The sequence below is a fragment of the Geotrypetes seraphini genome, chromosome 10 (assembly GCF_902459505.1).
Source record: "Geotrypetes seraphini chromosome 10, aGeoSer1.1, whole genome shotgun sequence".
In the NCBI taxonomy this organism is placed as follows: domain Eukaryota; kingdom Metazoa; phylum Chordata; class Amphibia; order Gymnophiona; family Dermophiidae; genus Geotrypetes; species Geotrypetes seraphini.
In genome coordinates, this window is record NC_047093.1 from 29,638,270 (window position 1) to 29,655,513 (window position 17,244).

General features: G+C 42.9%; 1 protein-coding gene across 1 annotated transcript; it reads left to right on the top strand.

Moving 5' to 3' along the window:
* Positions 1-4,713: 4,713 nt before the first annotated feature.
* Positions 4,714-12,017, top strand: LOC117368444 (avidin-like). Its single transcript, XM_033962109.1, has 4 exons — positions 4,714-4,871; positions 8,799-9,012; positions 11,600-11,717; positions 11,922-12,017. The coding sequence occupies exons 1-4, from the start codon at positions 4,809-4,811 to the stop codon at positions 11,959-11,961; spliced, it is 435 nt and encodes a 144-aa protein (XP_033818000.1). The 5' UTR covers positions 4,714-4,808; the 3' UTR covers positions 11,962-12,017.
* The last annotated feature ends 5,227 nt before the right edge of the window (positions 12,018-17,244 follow it).

The window sequence follows — 17,244 nt, forward strand, 5'->3', positions numbered from 1 at the left end:
CAGTCTGAGTGCACTTATCAGCAGAGAATGGATATCCCTGGACTACTTTCGCTGGCTTCTGAAATTCATGTGAAAGACTTTCAAAATTCCTTTGACAGATTCAACCAGCAGGGACACGGAGAGGAGCTTAGCACTTCCTTTCTCTTTAGCACCCCCTTGAGTCCAGACTGACTAATAGGCCGGAGAGAGTTTCATTATGTGGATAGGGGTGTTGGTCAAAATCACAAAAAATTCTAGAAAATCTGGAGGCTACATCTAGGATGGGGCAAGAGGGAGAGACAGACTAGGGGAGAGAGTGGTGGGAATGAAGAGGAAACTGATATGGGTAAAGGGGATTGGACTTGATATACCTCTTTTCTGTGTGGTTTACATATTTTTTAGACTGGTACCTATTTTGTACCTGGGGCAATGAAGTGGTAAGTCACAGGGAGGTGCAACTACAGTAGAAGTCCAAAAATCTGGACTGCATGGGGATTGGGCAATCTGGATTTTGGGATTTTCCAGATTCTCAAGCGGAACTTTTAAATTCAAATTTAAGGAATGAAGAAGAGATTAACAAGCCAATTTTGATCTATTTGCTAACATACAGAATGCTTCCTTTATCAAAAGTAGTATATTTACAGGAAAACATACAAATAAAGTTAAATATCAGATCATATTAGAGTCCTAGAAAATACAGGTATTTTACAGTAACATTTGTTTTTGAATGTTCATTTTTTTTCTATTTGTAAGCAAAAGCTCCATCACCATCTCTCTCTCTCATGGAGTCCGGATCCTCAGGTGGTCTAGATTTCTAGTATCCAGATTTTTGGACTTGTACTGTACATGTTTCAAAAATTGAACATAAAATTTCAATGCACGACCCAAGAACCCTAATAATCTTTATTTTTCAAACCCTCCCAGAGTGCTTGCCTGAAAACTACTACCCTATCAGAAAATAGTTGTGCTTCTGACTCATTTACCTCAGGCTACTTTCTAGGATGGAGCCATAACAACTTTACATTTTATGTAGCACATTTTCTTTGGATTTGTCCAAATAGTGTGGGAATAATGAGTGGCAAATTTTGGTTACCTCTAAGAAGCATTGACTCCTCCAGCTAAGGGAGTCCCCTTCTGAAATCATTTGTTACCCCTAGGGAAGAGGTTCCCAAACCTGTCCAGCTAATCTTTGCATTAATTTGAGACAACAACAAAAAAAAAAAACCCACTCCAACTCATGACAATTATGACTGAATGTGCCTGCTGAAAATAAAGGAGCTCTATTGCCCCCTAGTACCTACTTAGATTGCAGGCATGGGATATATAGGGTAAGTATTTACGAGAGTACCTGATAGAAAAAATTGTACATCACTCTACACTTCCCCAAGAGAGGGTAGTATATTACATGCCAGAAAAGAGATGATGAAGTGAGGCTAAATGGAGCCTTCCACAAATATGGGTAAACCCATTTCCGAGTGAATTAATACAGAAGGGTACATCATATATATATATATAGCAGATGTTCAAATTAAAAGGGTTGATATTTTCATCCTTCACCTGTATTGCTACTTCCTCCTCGATGTACAAAAATCTTACTGTTACTAATATAATTAATAAATAAACTTCAATAAAAGATTATCACAGTAAGTTTTGTCACTTATCTTTATTATGCAGTATTACTAGCCAGCCCGACGGGACCCATTTTGCCATATAATGGCTTTATCAAGGGTCCCTAAAGAAAGAATGGATGCTGGAAAATAGCTCCTATAGAACCCTTGATAAAGCCAAAATGGGTCCCGTCGGGCTGGCTAGTATATATATGTATCATGTGATACATGGAGAAGCACCATGGTATTTAATGCAAGTTTTAAAGAAGCATTTACCAAATTGTTCCTTGCGTTAATCAACAATGAGGTTATCGCTGGAGCATCCACATAAGGTACATTATAATAAACCTGTCTCATGCATATGTAGTGTAGGTATCTTGAGAACCCAACTTGCTTAAGGCACTTGAGAAGTGGAGTGCCAACCTTTGAGATACACCATAGAGAATGACACAGTGACAGAATTTGTCACCGTCCCTACGGCTAACTGCGGGAAACCATCCCATACCATTCTTTAGTGTTTTTCTCAACCTCAGTCCTTCTACACCAGCATTCTTCAGTGCAATGCTTGAGGGTCAGTGGCTGTGCCTATTCATACTCTGGTTCTTATGAGAGCCAAGTATAGGATAATGAAGCCATTACTGATGAGGTTGGCTCATAGGTATGGTGGAATGAGGCGTTATGACATCACAATCTCAGCACTGGAATGTTGCTTCTCTTTGGGTTTCTACCATGTACTTGTGATCTTGGTTGGTCACTGCTAGAAACGGGGCTTGATGGACCTTCAGTCTGTCCCAGTATGGCAACGCTTATGGTCTTATGTTCTAACCATCCGGTGTCATATCTCAACCTCAGTCCTTCTACACCAGCATTCTGCAATGCAAGGCTTGAGGGTCAGTGGCTGGGTCCATTCATACTCTGATGCTTCCCTCTCTCCTTAACGAATGACATGGGGATGGTTTCCTGCAATTAAGCTGAGAAATCATGTACAGAGCTGTCAAGCTGTTCAGTTTTACCAGAGAGACTTTTTGGCCAGTCCTGCGTTTGAACTTAAATTCAAATGGTGCATTGTATTTGTAGTCCCTGATTCTGCCCATTGAATACAGTTCTGCAGTTCCTATAATGCATCAGGATAGGACAGTCAGAAGAAATCCAGGACTGGCTTAGAATCTTCTGTCTGAAACTGGTTAATTTGGCTGCTCTTCCCCTAAGAGTTATAAAAGATTTTTCTCTAGATTTGCTGTCTGCATATTAGAATAATCAAACCATCAAAAAGAAAGCTCTTACAAGATTGCTCCAAATTAAAACATAAAATTCTTTGTAATAATAATTTATAATTTAAAAAATGTTTCATAACCCTTCACCTGGCATCTTGCAAATGTTTCTGCGATGAAAGTGTTGCAAGACATTTCTTTGAAGCTGTTCTCAACCAATCCTTAGCACACATCAAGCTAGGTAGACCAGTGGTTCCCAACCCTGTCCTGGAGGACCCTCAGGCCAGTTGGATTTTCAGGATAGCCCTAATGAATATGTATGAGAGAGATCTGCATATAATGGAGGTGCCAGGCATGCAAATCTGCTCCATGCATATTCATTAGGGCTATTCTGAAAACCTGACTATCCTGGGGGTCCTCCAGGACAGGGTTGGGAACCACTGAGGTAGACTTTCAGGCTATCCACAATGAATATGCATGAAATAGATTTGCATACCATATCTTCATTGCATGCAGATCTATCTCATACATATTTCTTGTAGATCCCCGGTAAACCTAATTGACAGGCTCTGTTCCAAGGTCTGGGCTGAGAACCACTGCATTGAAGGAATACTCTGCAATACTTCAGAAGTAAATAACACAAACAGTAATATTCTCCTTCAAGTACTTTACTCAGTAATGTCAGGTTACCCAGTTCAGGATGGACCAGTCCTGGTTTTGATCTTACATTCCAAAGCAGGGTGAGATTTGTAGTGCCTAATCCTGCCCATTGAAATCAGTGCTGCAAGTCCCATAATGCACCAGGATAGAATAGTGAACAATCCAGAACTGGCCCAAATTCTCCAGCCTGTAACTGAGTAACTTTGCATTTTTGCTTTATTGTTGTGCTCTCAAGTTTCAGGTATTTCATTTAATATACTGCATAATGAGCATTTTGCTTTGTATGCAGCCTTGGTCAAGCCAATTAGGCTGTATAATCAGCATTAGGAATTCAGAAATGTATCAGGGATCTTAGAGCAGTTAGGAGAGGTCTAAAGCTTTCTATCAGAATCAGTTGGTAACACAGCAAATGACAACCAGGACTGGTGTTAGAGGTCAAAAACTGATTTGGAGGCCCAAAAGCCCACCTTCAGGGTATTTATCCCCCAGACTGAGGCAGGCAAGGGGCCCCTGAGAGATGCAGGCCCAAGGCAAGTGCACTGGCTGCCACCCCTTCTACCCGGCCCTAGAGATTTATTTAGGGACAATGCACAGAGCTGCCAAATTACCCATTCCAGAAGGGAGACTTTTATCCTGTCCTGGATTTCTGCTAACCTCATCCTGGTACATTTAGCCTGCAGCACCGATTTCAATGAATATAATCTACACTAGTGATTCCCAACCCTGTCCTGGAGGACAATCAGGCCAATCGGGTTTTCAGGATAGCCCTAATGAATATGCAAGGAGGAGATTTGCATGCCTGTCACTTCCATTATATGCAAATATCTCTCATGCATATTCATTAGGGCTAGCCTGAAAACCCGATTGGCCTAGTGGTCCTCCAGGACAGGGTTGGGAACCACTGATCTACACTGCTTTGGAATGTTTATTTAATACCAGGACAAGACCAAAAATAAAGTCTCCCTCCTAGAATGGGTAACTTGGCAGCTTTGAATGTATAACCTGCCAATCTAGGGACAATCCTTCACCCTTGGTGAGAAAATAACCATTAGGCCTATCTAGTCTGCCCAGTTGAAATTCTCTGGCAGAATTCCAGTCAAACTAAACAGAATAAAATCTGAATCTTTCAGAATTTTAGCTTTGCAATTTGGGCCCTAAAGCTGTGGCTGTACCTTTAAAAATACTGAGCAATCTGGCTCATGACCACCAAGGGCCCACCTGTTCTTGATTAATTAACACAGCTGCTGGATATTTATTCCAGCTTCTGAGCTATATAATAAAGCATCAGCATTTCCTTTAGCTTTATGGTACTACAGCAAGGGTTTTTCTGCACCTGCAAAAGTAGCAAAAGATGGTTCTTATGCTCCGATTGAGTGGTTTCTTTTGGCTTGTAGCTTTGTTCTTCACAGCAGAAGTAAGTGGGTTTTTTTGTTGTTGTTGTTTAATTTCTTGTGTACTAGGGTCTATAGTTCTTACTAAAACTATTCTGGCTCTGTTTTTATTTTAATAAAACTATTTTTATAGTTAACTATGGTATTATCTTAAAATGTTTCATATATCTGTGCTATGTATAACACAAATGTGCTGTAAATGCTGAAACTATTCAGAGGTTGGTTCACTAATCCTGTTGAGACAGGTTTGTTTTGGGTGTTTTGTTTTGTTTTGTGTTTTTTGCTTTATAGGTTGACTAGAGTTGAGCTCTTGTAGAAATTAGTAGTAGTGACAACCATATTTCTATAGTACTACTAAACATAAACAGTATTAAACATGTAAGAGACGATCCCTGTCTCATTGAAGTTTACAATCTAATTAAAAACATTAGAGAGGGTGGTGTAGTGGTTAGAGCTACAGCCTCAGTACCCTGAGGTGGTGGATTCAAACCCCTGCTACTCCTTGTGACCCTAGGTAAGTCACTTAATCCCATCCCCCTCCCCATTGCTCCAGGTACATTTAAATTGTGAGTCTACTGGGACAGATAAGGAAAAATGCTTGAGTACCTGAATAAATAATTCCTTACAGAGGGAATGATAAAAAAGATGTACTTTACAGCTGAGTGGGAGCTAGTGTTAAAAAGTGGGTTTTAAGCCTAGACTTGAATCCTGCCAGAGGCAGTTTGGCCTACTGCCTCAGGAAGTCTGTTCAAGGCTTAATGTACAGCAAGATCAAAGGGACGGAGTCTGGAGCTGGTAGTAGAGAAGGGGTTACCTGCACTTCCAGCGAAGAGGCTTTTTTTTTTTTTTTTTTTTTTAAGGGGAGAAAACTCTGAGGAGCTTTAGAGTGAATGCATTTTGTAAGTCAGTAAGAGGCATTTGAACTGCAGGCAGAAGGGGAAAGAGCAATGAGGTGACTTGAGGAGAAGGGTAACGTGAGAATAGTGACACTGGCAGAATATAAGTCATGCAGCAGAATTTTGAACGGATGGAAGGGGCGAGAGATGGTGTAGTGGAAGACCTCTGAGAAGCACTATTTCAACTCTGTTGTGCCTTGGTGCAGCTAAAACTTCAACACTGAAGCTCAGTTTAGAACAGCAATAAAGTTGGACACAAAATTATAAACTGTTGGTAAAAATAACAAATATCCAAAGTGCAGAAAGAGGAACACATTACTGTTACCAAGGATTTTTGGCAGCTGGTGATAGTAAAAGTATACTTTTTGCTATTTACTAAAGTGTGATAAAATTTTGATTGGCTGACTTGATTGCCTCATGCTGTAGGCACTGGCAAATTATAATAATCATGTAAATATACAACATTTTTATAACTGAAAGTCTTAAGTGAACAAAAAATACAACTCGAGTACCTATTATATACTGTATGAACACAACTTTCAAATGTACAGAACATCTAGTTTCAGCCTTTAATGCCTGAGAACCTGGTTCTGTAATGTACCTAGTGTATTCTGGGGACTTCTTTTGACTAGATAGACATTAAAATTTATAAGCAGTTATAAAGCAAGAATGTAAAGTTCAAGATTTGGCTACTAGAATCCAGCCTTGGCTCGGTCTAGTAGTTGAATTCTAAACTCAAGCTAGGTCTCAAACACTTATTGCCCAAGACTATATGCTAGATTTGACTATAAATAAGATATTATAAGGGAGTGTTCACTTTAACTATACTGAGACTTTAAGCTGAAAGAGGTCTAGGTTTAGACCAGGGGTGTCAAAGTCCCTCCTCAAGGGCCAGAATCCAGTCGGGTTTTCTGGATTTCCCCAATGAATCTGCATGAGATCTATGTGCATGCACTGCTTTCAATGCATATTCATTGGGGAAATCCAGAAAACCCGACTGGATTCCGGCCCTCGAGGACCGACTTCATTGGGTTAGCTTGTGCTGAGTTGAAATGCAAACATCAGTGTTTAACTGTAAACTTAACTTTTTTTTCTTCTTGCTTCAGAATACATTAATGTTTAAAGCTTAGACTATTATTTATAATATCTTAACTCCTAGGTTTGTTTCTCCGCTTATGTAGGAAAGTAGCTAATTATGTGCTCATAAAAACACAAGAATTGCCATACTAGGATGGACCAAAGGTCCATCAAGCCCAGTATCCTGTTTCTAATAGTGGCCCACCCAGGTACCTAGCTAGATCCCAAGTAATAAAAAGATCTTGTGCTGCTTATCCTAGAAATAAGGAGTGGATTTTCCCCAAGCCATCTCAATAATGGCTTAAGGACTTTTTTTAGGAGATTATCCAAACTTTTTTAAGCCCCGCTAAGCTAACCGATTTCACCACATTTTCTGGCAACAAATGCCAGGGTTTAATTATGTGTTGTGTGAAGAAATATTTTCTCTGGTTTTGTTTTAAAATCTACTACTTAGTAGCTTCGTCGCATGTCCCCTAGTCCTAATTTTTGGGAATGAGTGAACAAGTGATTCAAATCTACCCTTTCCACTCCTCGGTATTTTATAGACCTCTTTCATATCGTCCTTGAACTATCTCTTCTCTAAGCTGAAGAACCCTAGCCGCTTTCAACTCCTATAGGGAAGTTGATTCATCCTTTATCACTTGTTGCCCTTCTCTGTATTTTTTTATTTATTTTGTAATTCCGCTATATCTTGAGAGATGGCGACCAGCACTATACACAGTATTTGAGGTGTGGTCGTACCATAGTGCAATACAAGGGTATAATGACACTTGTCTTTGTTTTCTATTCCTTTCCTGACATTCTATCTACTTTCCTAGCAGCCGCCGCACATTGAGTTGAGGGTTTCAACATATCCTCGACAATGATCTAGATTGGGGCTGTTAAAGTCCCTCGAGGGCTGTAATCCAGTTGGGTTTTCAGGATTTCCCCAATGGATATGCATGAGATCTATTGGCAGACAATGAAAGCAGTGCATGCAAATAGATCTCATGTATATTCATTGGGGGAAATCCTGAAAACCCAACTGGATTGCAGCCCTCAAGGAGGGACTTTGACACCCCTGATCTGGGCAGTGACTCTTAATATCATGTAGCTATAGTTCGGGTTCCCTTTCCCACATGCATCTCTGTGCACTCTTTTAAAGTTCTTAATGTTTCTTGTACTGCTATATTCCCAACGTTGAAGACATTATTTTTTTTTAAGTTCAAAATGTTTATTAGTTTTATAAAATGCAGAATAAAGAGTACAAAGCAAACAAGAACAGCAACAGTCTGCTTCTATCTAATACAATCAAGATCAAAATCAGTACAGCAAGTACAAAAAAAAGAAAAGGTATACAAAAACGATAGACAAGGGCAGTGGTCTAAAGAATCGCAATACGCAGTTAAAGGTGCCCAGATTTGTTCATGTTTATGCACATTTCTCTGTAAAACATCTTTCATATTGCATTAAGCATACATCATGCCACCACAGATTATAAGACAAATTGTTAGCATTTTTCCAGTTAAAACACTAAGTTTGAGAGCAATGATCAATAAGCATCTAACTGACATGTCATCAATTGGAGAGCGTAAACCCAGATTGCCATATATCAGAATAGCTAGAGAAAGGGGTTCCTGAATATCAAAAAGTTTGGATACAGTAACCCACACAGAGTCCCAAAATGACTTAACCACTACACAATGAAAAATCATATGATCAAGAGTACCTATATTAGAATAACAAGACCAACATTTAAAAAATAAAACAAAGCATTGGACAAACTTTGTTCATTTAATCTTTACACTTGAAGGCAAAAATGCTATTGCTGGAGACCTATTGCTTCTATATTGGCATACTGCATTGCTCATATAAATAACTTGGAATTGTAACATGTGTTTTATACACTATATACAAATCTCTTTCCAAAAGTCTTGTAAGACTTTTGCCACCTAGATCATGAATCTGCTTTTAGTAACACTACTTTCTTCCTCCTAGGCTAGTATCTGTAATATCACTGGTACCTGGCAGAATGATTTGGGCTCCATCCTCAAACTCTCTCTTGATCGGGGGATGTTTATTGAGGGCTCCTTCCATACCATGGTGGAGACCTCAAAGGGTTCAGCGGGGAGTACAAAAACAAGCAAAGTGACTGGCCTTCAAAATGCAGGTGATGAGCCCACCTTCGCATTTTCTGCGCTCTGGGATGGCGGTAAGTGAATATTTTCTTTGTTTAGATTGCTATCCCATTCTCCCAGGAGCTCAGAATGGATTTTAATTGACATTCACAAAGTTACAGGACAATAAAATTATAGGCATTTGAAGAAGACGAGTGAGAGGAGGGGAGCAGGGAATAGGAGAGAAGGGGAGCTGGGAGGAGGTTGTCTGCACTCTTCAATTGAAGAGATGGATCTTCAGTGGTGAAGGCAACACAGGCTGTGTTAGTATCTTGTACTCGGGGTGGGGGGGAGAGGAGGGGGGAGTAACTTTTTTCTAGTTGGTTCATGGTTTTGTGGGTGGAGTGGTTTTGGTGTGGGTTTTTGTTTTTTAGCATTGGGGAGCTGTATGGACTGTCAAAACTACAACGAAGCTTGACACTTTATTCAAAGATGTGGGTGAAGTGTTAGCTGGCTAACTAATTATTCCTTCAGCCCTAATACAGACTTGGGAAGGACAGCTTGTGATGCTTGTAACAAATGGACTCTATATTTGGTATCTGGGTACTTGTAGTCTGGCAATGGCCAATCCAGCTCACTAGATATTAGGCTTGATAAGCCTCTGGTATGATGTCATAACACACATTCAGGATAATTCTTTTATTGTATAAGTCTTGAGCATTTTTGTTGCTCTTTGAGACTAGACATAATCTGGAAAAACTGACTGGGTTGAGAACTAGTAGTGCTCAAACCTGTCCTGAGGACCACCAGCCATTCAGGATATCCTAAGGTGACACTATGCAAATCTCTCAGTCACTCAAATCACCTCAGGATATCCTGAATGGCTGTTTGTGAGAACCACTAACACTAAGGTTTTTGTTCACTTGGTTTTGTCAACCTCACTGGGGAAGAGGTACAGGCCCACTTATTACACTTCTTCGAAGGAATTAAACAAATGGACAAAGGGGACCCCATAGACATCATATACTTAGATTTCCAAAAAGCCTTTGACAAGGTACCCCATGAACGCCTACTATGGAAACTGAAGAACCATGGGGTGGAAGGAGACGTATATAGATGGATCAAAAATTGGTTGGCGGGTAGGAGTGAAGGGCCACTACTCTGACTGGAGAAGGGTCACAAGTGGTGTTCCGCAGGGGTCGGTACTCGGACCACTGCTCTTCAATGTATTTATAAATGATCTAGAAACAGGGACAAAGTGTGAAGTAATAAAATTTGCAGACGCCAAACTATTTAGTGGAGTTGTAACTAAAGGACTGTGTGAAGATTTACAAAGGGACCTGAACAAACTAGAAGTGGGTGACATGATGACAGATGAAGTTTAATGTAGAGAAATGTAAAGTCTTGCATGTAGGCAACAGAAACCCAAAGTACAGTTATACAATGGGAGGGCTGGTAATGGGTGAAAGTACCCTAGAAAAGGACTTGGGGGTAATAGTGGACAAGACAATGAAGCCATCAGCACAGTGTGCAGCGGCCCCTAAGAAAGCAAATAGAATGCTAGGTATTATCAAGAAAGGTATTACAACCAGAACAAAAAGTTATTCTGCCGTTGTATCGGGTGATGGTGCACCTGCATCTGGAGTACTGCATACAATATTGATCGCTGTACCTTAAGAAGGATATGGCGATACTCAAGAGGGTTCAGAAAAGAGCGACGCAATTGATGGTATGGAAAACCTTTCATATGCTGAAAGATTAGAGAAACTGGGGCTCTTTTCCCTGGAAAAGCAGGAGGCTTAGAGGGGACATGATAGAGACTTACAAGATCATGAAGGGCATAGAGAAAGTGGAGAGGAACAGATTCTTCAAACTTTCGGAAACTACACAAATGAGAGGACATTCGGAAAAATTAAGAGGGGACAGATTCAGAAACAATGCTGGGAAGTTCTTCTCCCAAAGGGTGGTGGACACCTGGAATGAACTTCCAGAGGGTGTTATAGGACAGAGTACGGTATTGTAATCCCTTCTTGAACCCCATGATTTCCTGAAAGAAAAGGGAATCGAAGGGTATAGATAAGAGGATTACTATACAGGTCCTGGACCTCTATGAACCACCGCATGAGCAGACTGCTGGGCATGATGGACCTCTAGTCTGAACCAGCAGAGGCACTGCTTATGTTATATAGATGGTGGGGAGTGGAGGGGGCAGCCCAGAAGCAGAAATCTGGAAAGATGCCCCAGAAGCCTCATCAAACTATGCTACCTTACATTTTTGTCTGCCTTGGTCTCCTGTGGCATGCAAGCACAGGCAACTGTCTAGCTACATTCTTGCTCCTCTTATCAAGCGTAACTGCAGCCACTTAGATGGTCAGGATATCCTGAATAAATGAGTCTTTATCCACTCCATTTTAATGCATATTGTGGATATCCTGATCATCCAAGTGGCTGCAGTTAATGTCGGAATATCTTGAAGAAAGTGATATGTAAAGAATACTGTGATCCAAGTCACTTGATTCTACTTCCCCCTTGGAACTCCATTAGAATGGAACATATTGGGGGGGGGGGGGGGGAGTTCCTAACTAATGTCTCAATTCAGTAGTTCAGAGTCTGTGCTGAAGTGGGACACCTATGAGTTGATCAATATAATCACTAGAAAGTAAGATTGTTCTTCCTTCCCAGGTTCTGTGAGCACCTGGGCTGGACAATGCTTTGGGAAATCAGATGCACAAGTTCTTAAGACTATCTGGCTTCTGAGATCATCTGTCAGTTCAACGGTGAAAAACTGGAAAGCCACAAGGTAACTGGCCTTTCATTAAACTTCATGGGTGGTAATTTTTGTGGCATGCTTCAGGCTCCTGCTATTTAGAGCAATGGTTCAGGTCTGAATGTACATAGATACACATCAGAACTGGGTTTTCAAGTTCACAGCTAATTTTTGTAAGATGCCAACAGGCAGTTTTGACTCAAATATCTGTCTTAATCTTATCTTTTTTCTTTCTAGAATTGGAGAAGATATTTTCTACTTAATGAAGAAACAATAAGACTTAACTCTACTACTGTAAATTTAGTAGTGAATAAAATGCTAACTTGGAAAGTTTGTCTTAGTGTCATGAGTTAATGGCCCACATGTGTTTCTTTACATGCCCTGTGTCTTAACTGTATGAAGGGTGTGAGTACTAGTTATCAAATGGCACCTTGATGCCCTTCTCAATGTAGTAGTTTGGCAACTTGACTCAAAAATGGAAGCTATTGTAAGCCAATAGCTCACCTTGGAGCTTGTCTATGCCAGTTGTCATCTCCCTCCTGGAGGCATACCTAGGCAATTGATTTAGGATTACTGCCTTGAATATGCATGAGTTGTAGCTCATGCAGGAAAGAATGAAAAGCCCTGTTTAATAGCTAAGCTAATTCAAGAATGCATCTTGCGCACTCTACAAGTAGTAGGAGCAAACATCTGAGCAGTCTAGTTGTCGTCTTAGGTTTTTAAGCTATGCATGGATGATCATGGCTATAACAGATTGTAGGTGCCCATCAATCGGGGGGGGGGGGGGGGGGGGTAGCTTCACTCTAAGCCAATATCCTTGGCTAGCAGGGATGTGCTCTGCCAGAGCCCTCCCTTAGGGAAATTTCCAGGCTAATGCTGGTACTTCCTTGCTGAAAGGGGGAGGGGTGATTGTGGAGCAACTGCTATGCTAAGTTTCTGTTCAGGCTGGGTCAGGAAGACTCCCCTCCCAGGGCACAGGATATCTTCTGCTGGCAGGGCTTGTAGTGTTAACGGGTCTGGCCCAACAGTTTGAGTGCTTAAGCTATTGGGGGGGGGGGGGGGGGGAATGATGGAAAGTTTGATAACTGCTTATAAATTGAAAGCAGCCTTGACTAATAGGCTTTTCAATTTGCCTCTAAACCAATCGAAGGTTTTCTCTTAGGTGATATGGTAGAGTATTCCAAAGGTGAGGTGTGGTGGAGGAGGCTTGTTGGCTGGAAGGCCATAGAAACTGCTTGCTTATCTCCTGTACGGTTTGAACTTATAAATATGCTCCTGGTGTGCTGAAGTGCATGTCTTATATCGCCATCATCTAGGGTAAACTAACTTCTGCTCAGCTCTCAAGTAGTTTGCTTCAGGTGAGGGGGGGCTTTTATTAATAGCAAGCCCCAGCCAGTGTCCTAGCATCTCAACCTAATCTAGCTAAAGAGAGCTCACCTTGAGCCTATTAACTCTGGTCTGTCTTTTGGTGGCTGCTTTCAGTACAGAGGCAGATGAGCTCCAATATCATGAAATAGATCCATTGGCCCCAAAGCTTCAGCATGATCCTGTACATACATCCCAAAATCCTTTCTAGTGTAGTGTCAGAATTCCATCTTAACATGTCACTTGTTCTAGCTCCATTCCTCATGTGGAAGTGCATTTTAGAGGGCAAAAAAAGCCCTGGCCATCACCCTGCTGTGGGCTAAAGCCTATAAATGGTCTGAACCTACCCAGGTTTTCCCCTTTGACCCAATTGGGGGGGGGGGGGGGCGGGCATCACTGGCAAATGTATGCTAGTCAATTGCAAATGGATTACATCTTCTTTACTTATGCCCAGACTGGGCTGCCAAGGGCGGGTCCATATGACTTCCCATGTTGGAGCTAGGGTGGTGGTGAGGAGGTTTGCAGAGCTATGATGTGGTCTAGTAAGAGTAGGAGGTGTCCAGGGCAGTGGTGCCCTATACTCACCCCCCAATTGCAACTGGCTTTTCTCCAGCATGCTCATGCCAGTTTTGGATTTCCCTCTGTCACTTCTGACCCCTTAACCCAGAAGTGATTCAGAGGGGAACCAGGCTGCAGTGAGCAACAGTCAGGAGAAGTTGCTAACGCTAGCAAATATCTATAGAGGTATGGGGGAGCGGGATGGCACCCCTCCCCCCAGTTACCATATTTACATCCATATATTTTGAGGTCTAGAATCCAACTCCACCCCACTAGGCCTACTTTGTTTCTGTGCCAGGTTGTCCCAAAAAACAAACCAAAACAGCAGAGCTAGAGAAAGGGGGGGGGGGGGGGTGTAATATAAATAAAAGTAGGGCTGCATGTTAATTGCTGTTCGCTCTGCAATTAATGCATTATGAATTGAGGTTAAAAATCATGTTGCAGGACCAAGTTGAGACACTAAGCCAGGGCTGCCCAGTCCTTGAGATCAGGTTTTCAGGATATCCACAATGAACATGCATGAGAGAGATTTGCATACCAAGATGACAGTGCAGGCAAATCTCTCATGCATATTCATTGTGGATAACCTGAAAACCTGGCCTGCCAGTAGATCTTGAGGACCAGACTGGGGCAGCCCTGCACTAAGCTATATGAGTGAGTGGACCCAGTCCAGGAAGTGACATTGCCAAACCAGTGTTTTTTCAAGTCACTCCTGGAGAAACTCCCACCCCCACCATCCCCATCTTTGCTAGGCAGTTTTCAGAATATACAAAATATGCATGAGATTGTGCATTTCATTTCATTGCGGTGAGCCTGAAATCCTGAGTGGCAAGGAGACACTAGGACTGACTTGGGCAAGACTGTGCTAAGCCTCTTCAGGTTTCACTCAGAGCTGCTAAGGTGCCCAGCTCCAGGAAGGAGACCAAAGCAATGTGGTAGATGTAGTCCCTGATTCTATGAATCCAAATGGGTGCTGAGGGTCCCATAATGCAGCACGATGTTGTCTTAAAAAACTTCTATACAGCTTGTTCTTATGACAGGTCCAAGTGGTGGACAATAACCAAAAATGTGCCTAAAAACAGGAAAGGCCTTTAACCCACAAAACTCAAAGATAGATAAGACAGACCTATGACACTTAATATAATCTTTCATATTTGATCAACTTCTGCGACTGGCCTAAAATCTCCCTTCTGGAACTGGCTAATGTGGAAGCTCTGTTCATTGCAAGAATGAGTCATCTATTCTAAATGAATCACTTTTGAGAATGGATTCTGGCTTCAAGGGCTGGGAGGGTGCAGATGGGCTGGAGTGAGCCTTGACGGTGACTTCAGCAATTGGAACCCAAGCACAGGACTGGGTAGAGCTTTGGATTCTTGCCCAGAAATAGCCAAGAAGAAAAAAAAAACAACTTTAAATTGAATCAGGTTGGACAGATTGGCTGGACCATTCAGGTCTTTATCTGCCATCATCTACTATGTGGCTATATAGACATACATTACCTGAGCATGATTTTTTTTTTGTGCCAATAAACCAGTCCTCCTCAATGCCCTCCAAACAGCAGTGTAGAATAAGAATAGTTACAACTTTCATAGGAGGAAGGGAAGGGGGTGGGTGGAGGCTGTACTGACCATTCCTAGGAACACAATTTGTCCCCCCAAATACATTATTTGTGTTCTGCTGACAAGAATTAGGGGCTCTACTGAAATGAACACTTGATCTCTGATTTCACATTGCTTTATTTGTTAAAGCTCCATGTCCATCATTCAGGATTTTTTTTTTCCTTTTATTTGGATGACTACTACAATATGCTATTTGGTACAACTCTACAATAAAAGCCAGGTTGAAGTCAGGGGCTGAGAAGTTCCCTATGTACAAATCCCCCCCATCCCACCGGTACAGCTCGAAAATGAAATCAGGTTGAAGAGACTGCCAGGTTCTGTACATACAAATGACCCCCTCACACCCCCAGTGAGGCAGAATGAGTGGCCATAAATTAAATAGAACGGGGGCAGGAATGCAATCTTAAATGTATGTTAACATCACACCTTTAAAAAACATTTATTTTAAGAACATGCCTATACATTATATTAAAAAAAAAAAAAAAGAAAAAGGCCAGGATTGTGTAAAAGTCATTTAAAGTGGGGAAGTGTCCGGCATAACTCTGCTCCTGCTGAAATGAGTCTCATCCGTGCCCGTCTCTAGGAACACCGAGTGCCGTCGTGCTGCTGAATAAAGCGCTTTTTAGGGGGGAGCTGCTCCCAACACAACTCGCGAGCTCTCTTGGCCGCCAGGGGTTTGCTGGAAGCCAGGCTCCTGCTCGCGCTAGAGCTGATTCCGGGGCCAATTTTGACCACGCTCGGAGCGCCTCGCAGCGGCGGGGAAGACGCTCCTGCCCCAGCCTGCTCGGGGAACTCACAGTCCGACTGCCTCGTCGCCCTGGCGCTGCCCAGAGACCCTCGGTGTCTCGGCCAGGGGGTGAACCGCCGATAAAAAGTCTCTACCTCCGAGATATCGGCAGGTTCGGCCATTTTCATCGTGTCCACCAGGTGGCTGTACTCTGGGGGCACCGGGCTCCGGGCTCCTTCATCTGCCCAGGGGCCCAGCGGCTGCCTCTGGGCCACCTCGACGTGCATTTTCCGATTGGGGGGGAGCAGCCGCGGTCTCTTCCTGTGAGGCCCCACCAGCAGCAAGTCCGAGGCGCAAATCCAGAGAAATTCCTCCTGCACGGAGCCTCCTGGCGAAGGGGCACCGGCCACCTGGTCCCTGGCTATGCCGGGCTCCTTCCAGCAGGAGCCGCTGTCTGCACCGGCTGCTCCACAAGGGCACGTGCAAGCTTCGTTGGCCGGTCTCTGCCCACCCAGGGAGGCCTTAGGAGTCAGGGGGTACCGTGCCTTCAGCGGGGTCACCTTGATGGAGAAAGAGGCAGTGGCGTGCCCTCGCCCCTCTTCCCGACGACCCTGACTGAACAACAGGGGGCACGGGGTCCGCTGGGCCGAAAGGTCACAGGCGTCGAACCAGGACTTCTCTTGCCAAAGCCGGAGGAAGCTCTCGCTGCAGGACTTTGCAGCGCTCTCCCTCCTCTTGGGGCCCTCCACCTTCTCCGCATGCATGCTTGGAGCCCTCCCCTCCACTACGCTGAGGCCCGGATGAGACGGCTCTAGGACCCCCACCCTCCCCCAGGAAATTCTCTTTTTCTCGAAAGGACAGGCAAAGAATCTGCTTCAAAAGTAGTTGGAAGAGGACTCCGAGCTCATAAAGAACTTCGGTTCTGTTGCTAGGGGCCCACAGGTTCTAGAAGAGAAACATTCTAGTAATTGCACTGGCCTGCTGTGGCTTGGTAAGACCGGGGGGAGGGGAGGGGGGACCAGCTGGTTAGCACCTATGATATCATTGGCATTGTGAGATCACTGAAGGCCGCCCAGGAAGAGCAGTAGCCCACCTGTGGGCAAAAAAAAAAAAAAAAAAAAAAAGTTATTGCAGACTGAAGTCTGCTAGGATTGGATTCTCTGCAGTCCGAATAATATATCAATTATCACACACATTTGCAAACGTTAACCAAGTACAGTAGAACATGGGAAGGAAAAAAAAACCCAACCCCCACGTTTTGTTCCATTCTCCCATTCGTTCTTTAGCTGCA

Excerpts from the sequence above, each read along its gene's own strand:
- LOC117368444 (XM_033962109.1), top strand. The coding sequence starts at position 4,809 with ATGGTTCTTATGCTCCGATTGAGTGGTTTCTTTTGGCTTGTAGCTTTG. Across the intron at positions 4,872-8,798 it reads CTTTGTTCTTCACAGCAGAA|GCTAGTATCTGTAATATCAC; the intron begins GTAAGTGGGTTT and ends TCTTCCTCCTAG. Across the intron at positions 11,718-11,921 it reads AAAAACTGGAAAGCCACAAG|AATTGGAGAAGATATTTTCT; the intron begins GTAACTGGCCTT and ends TTTTCTTTCTAG.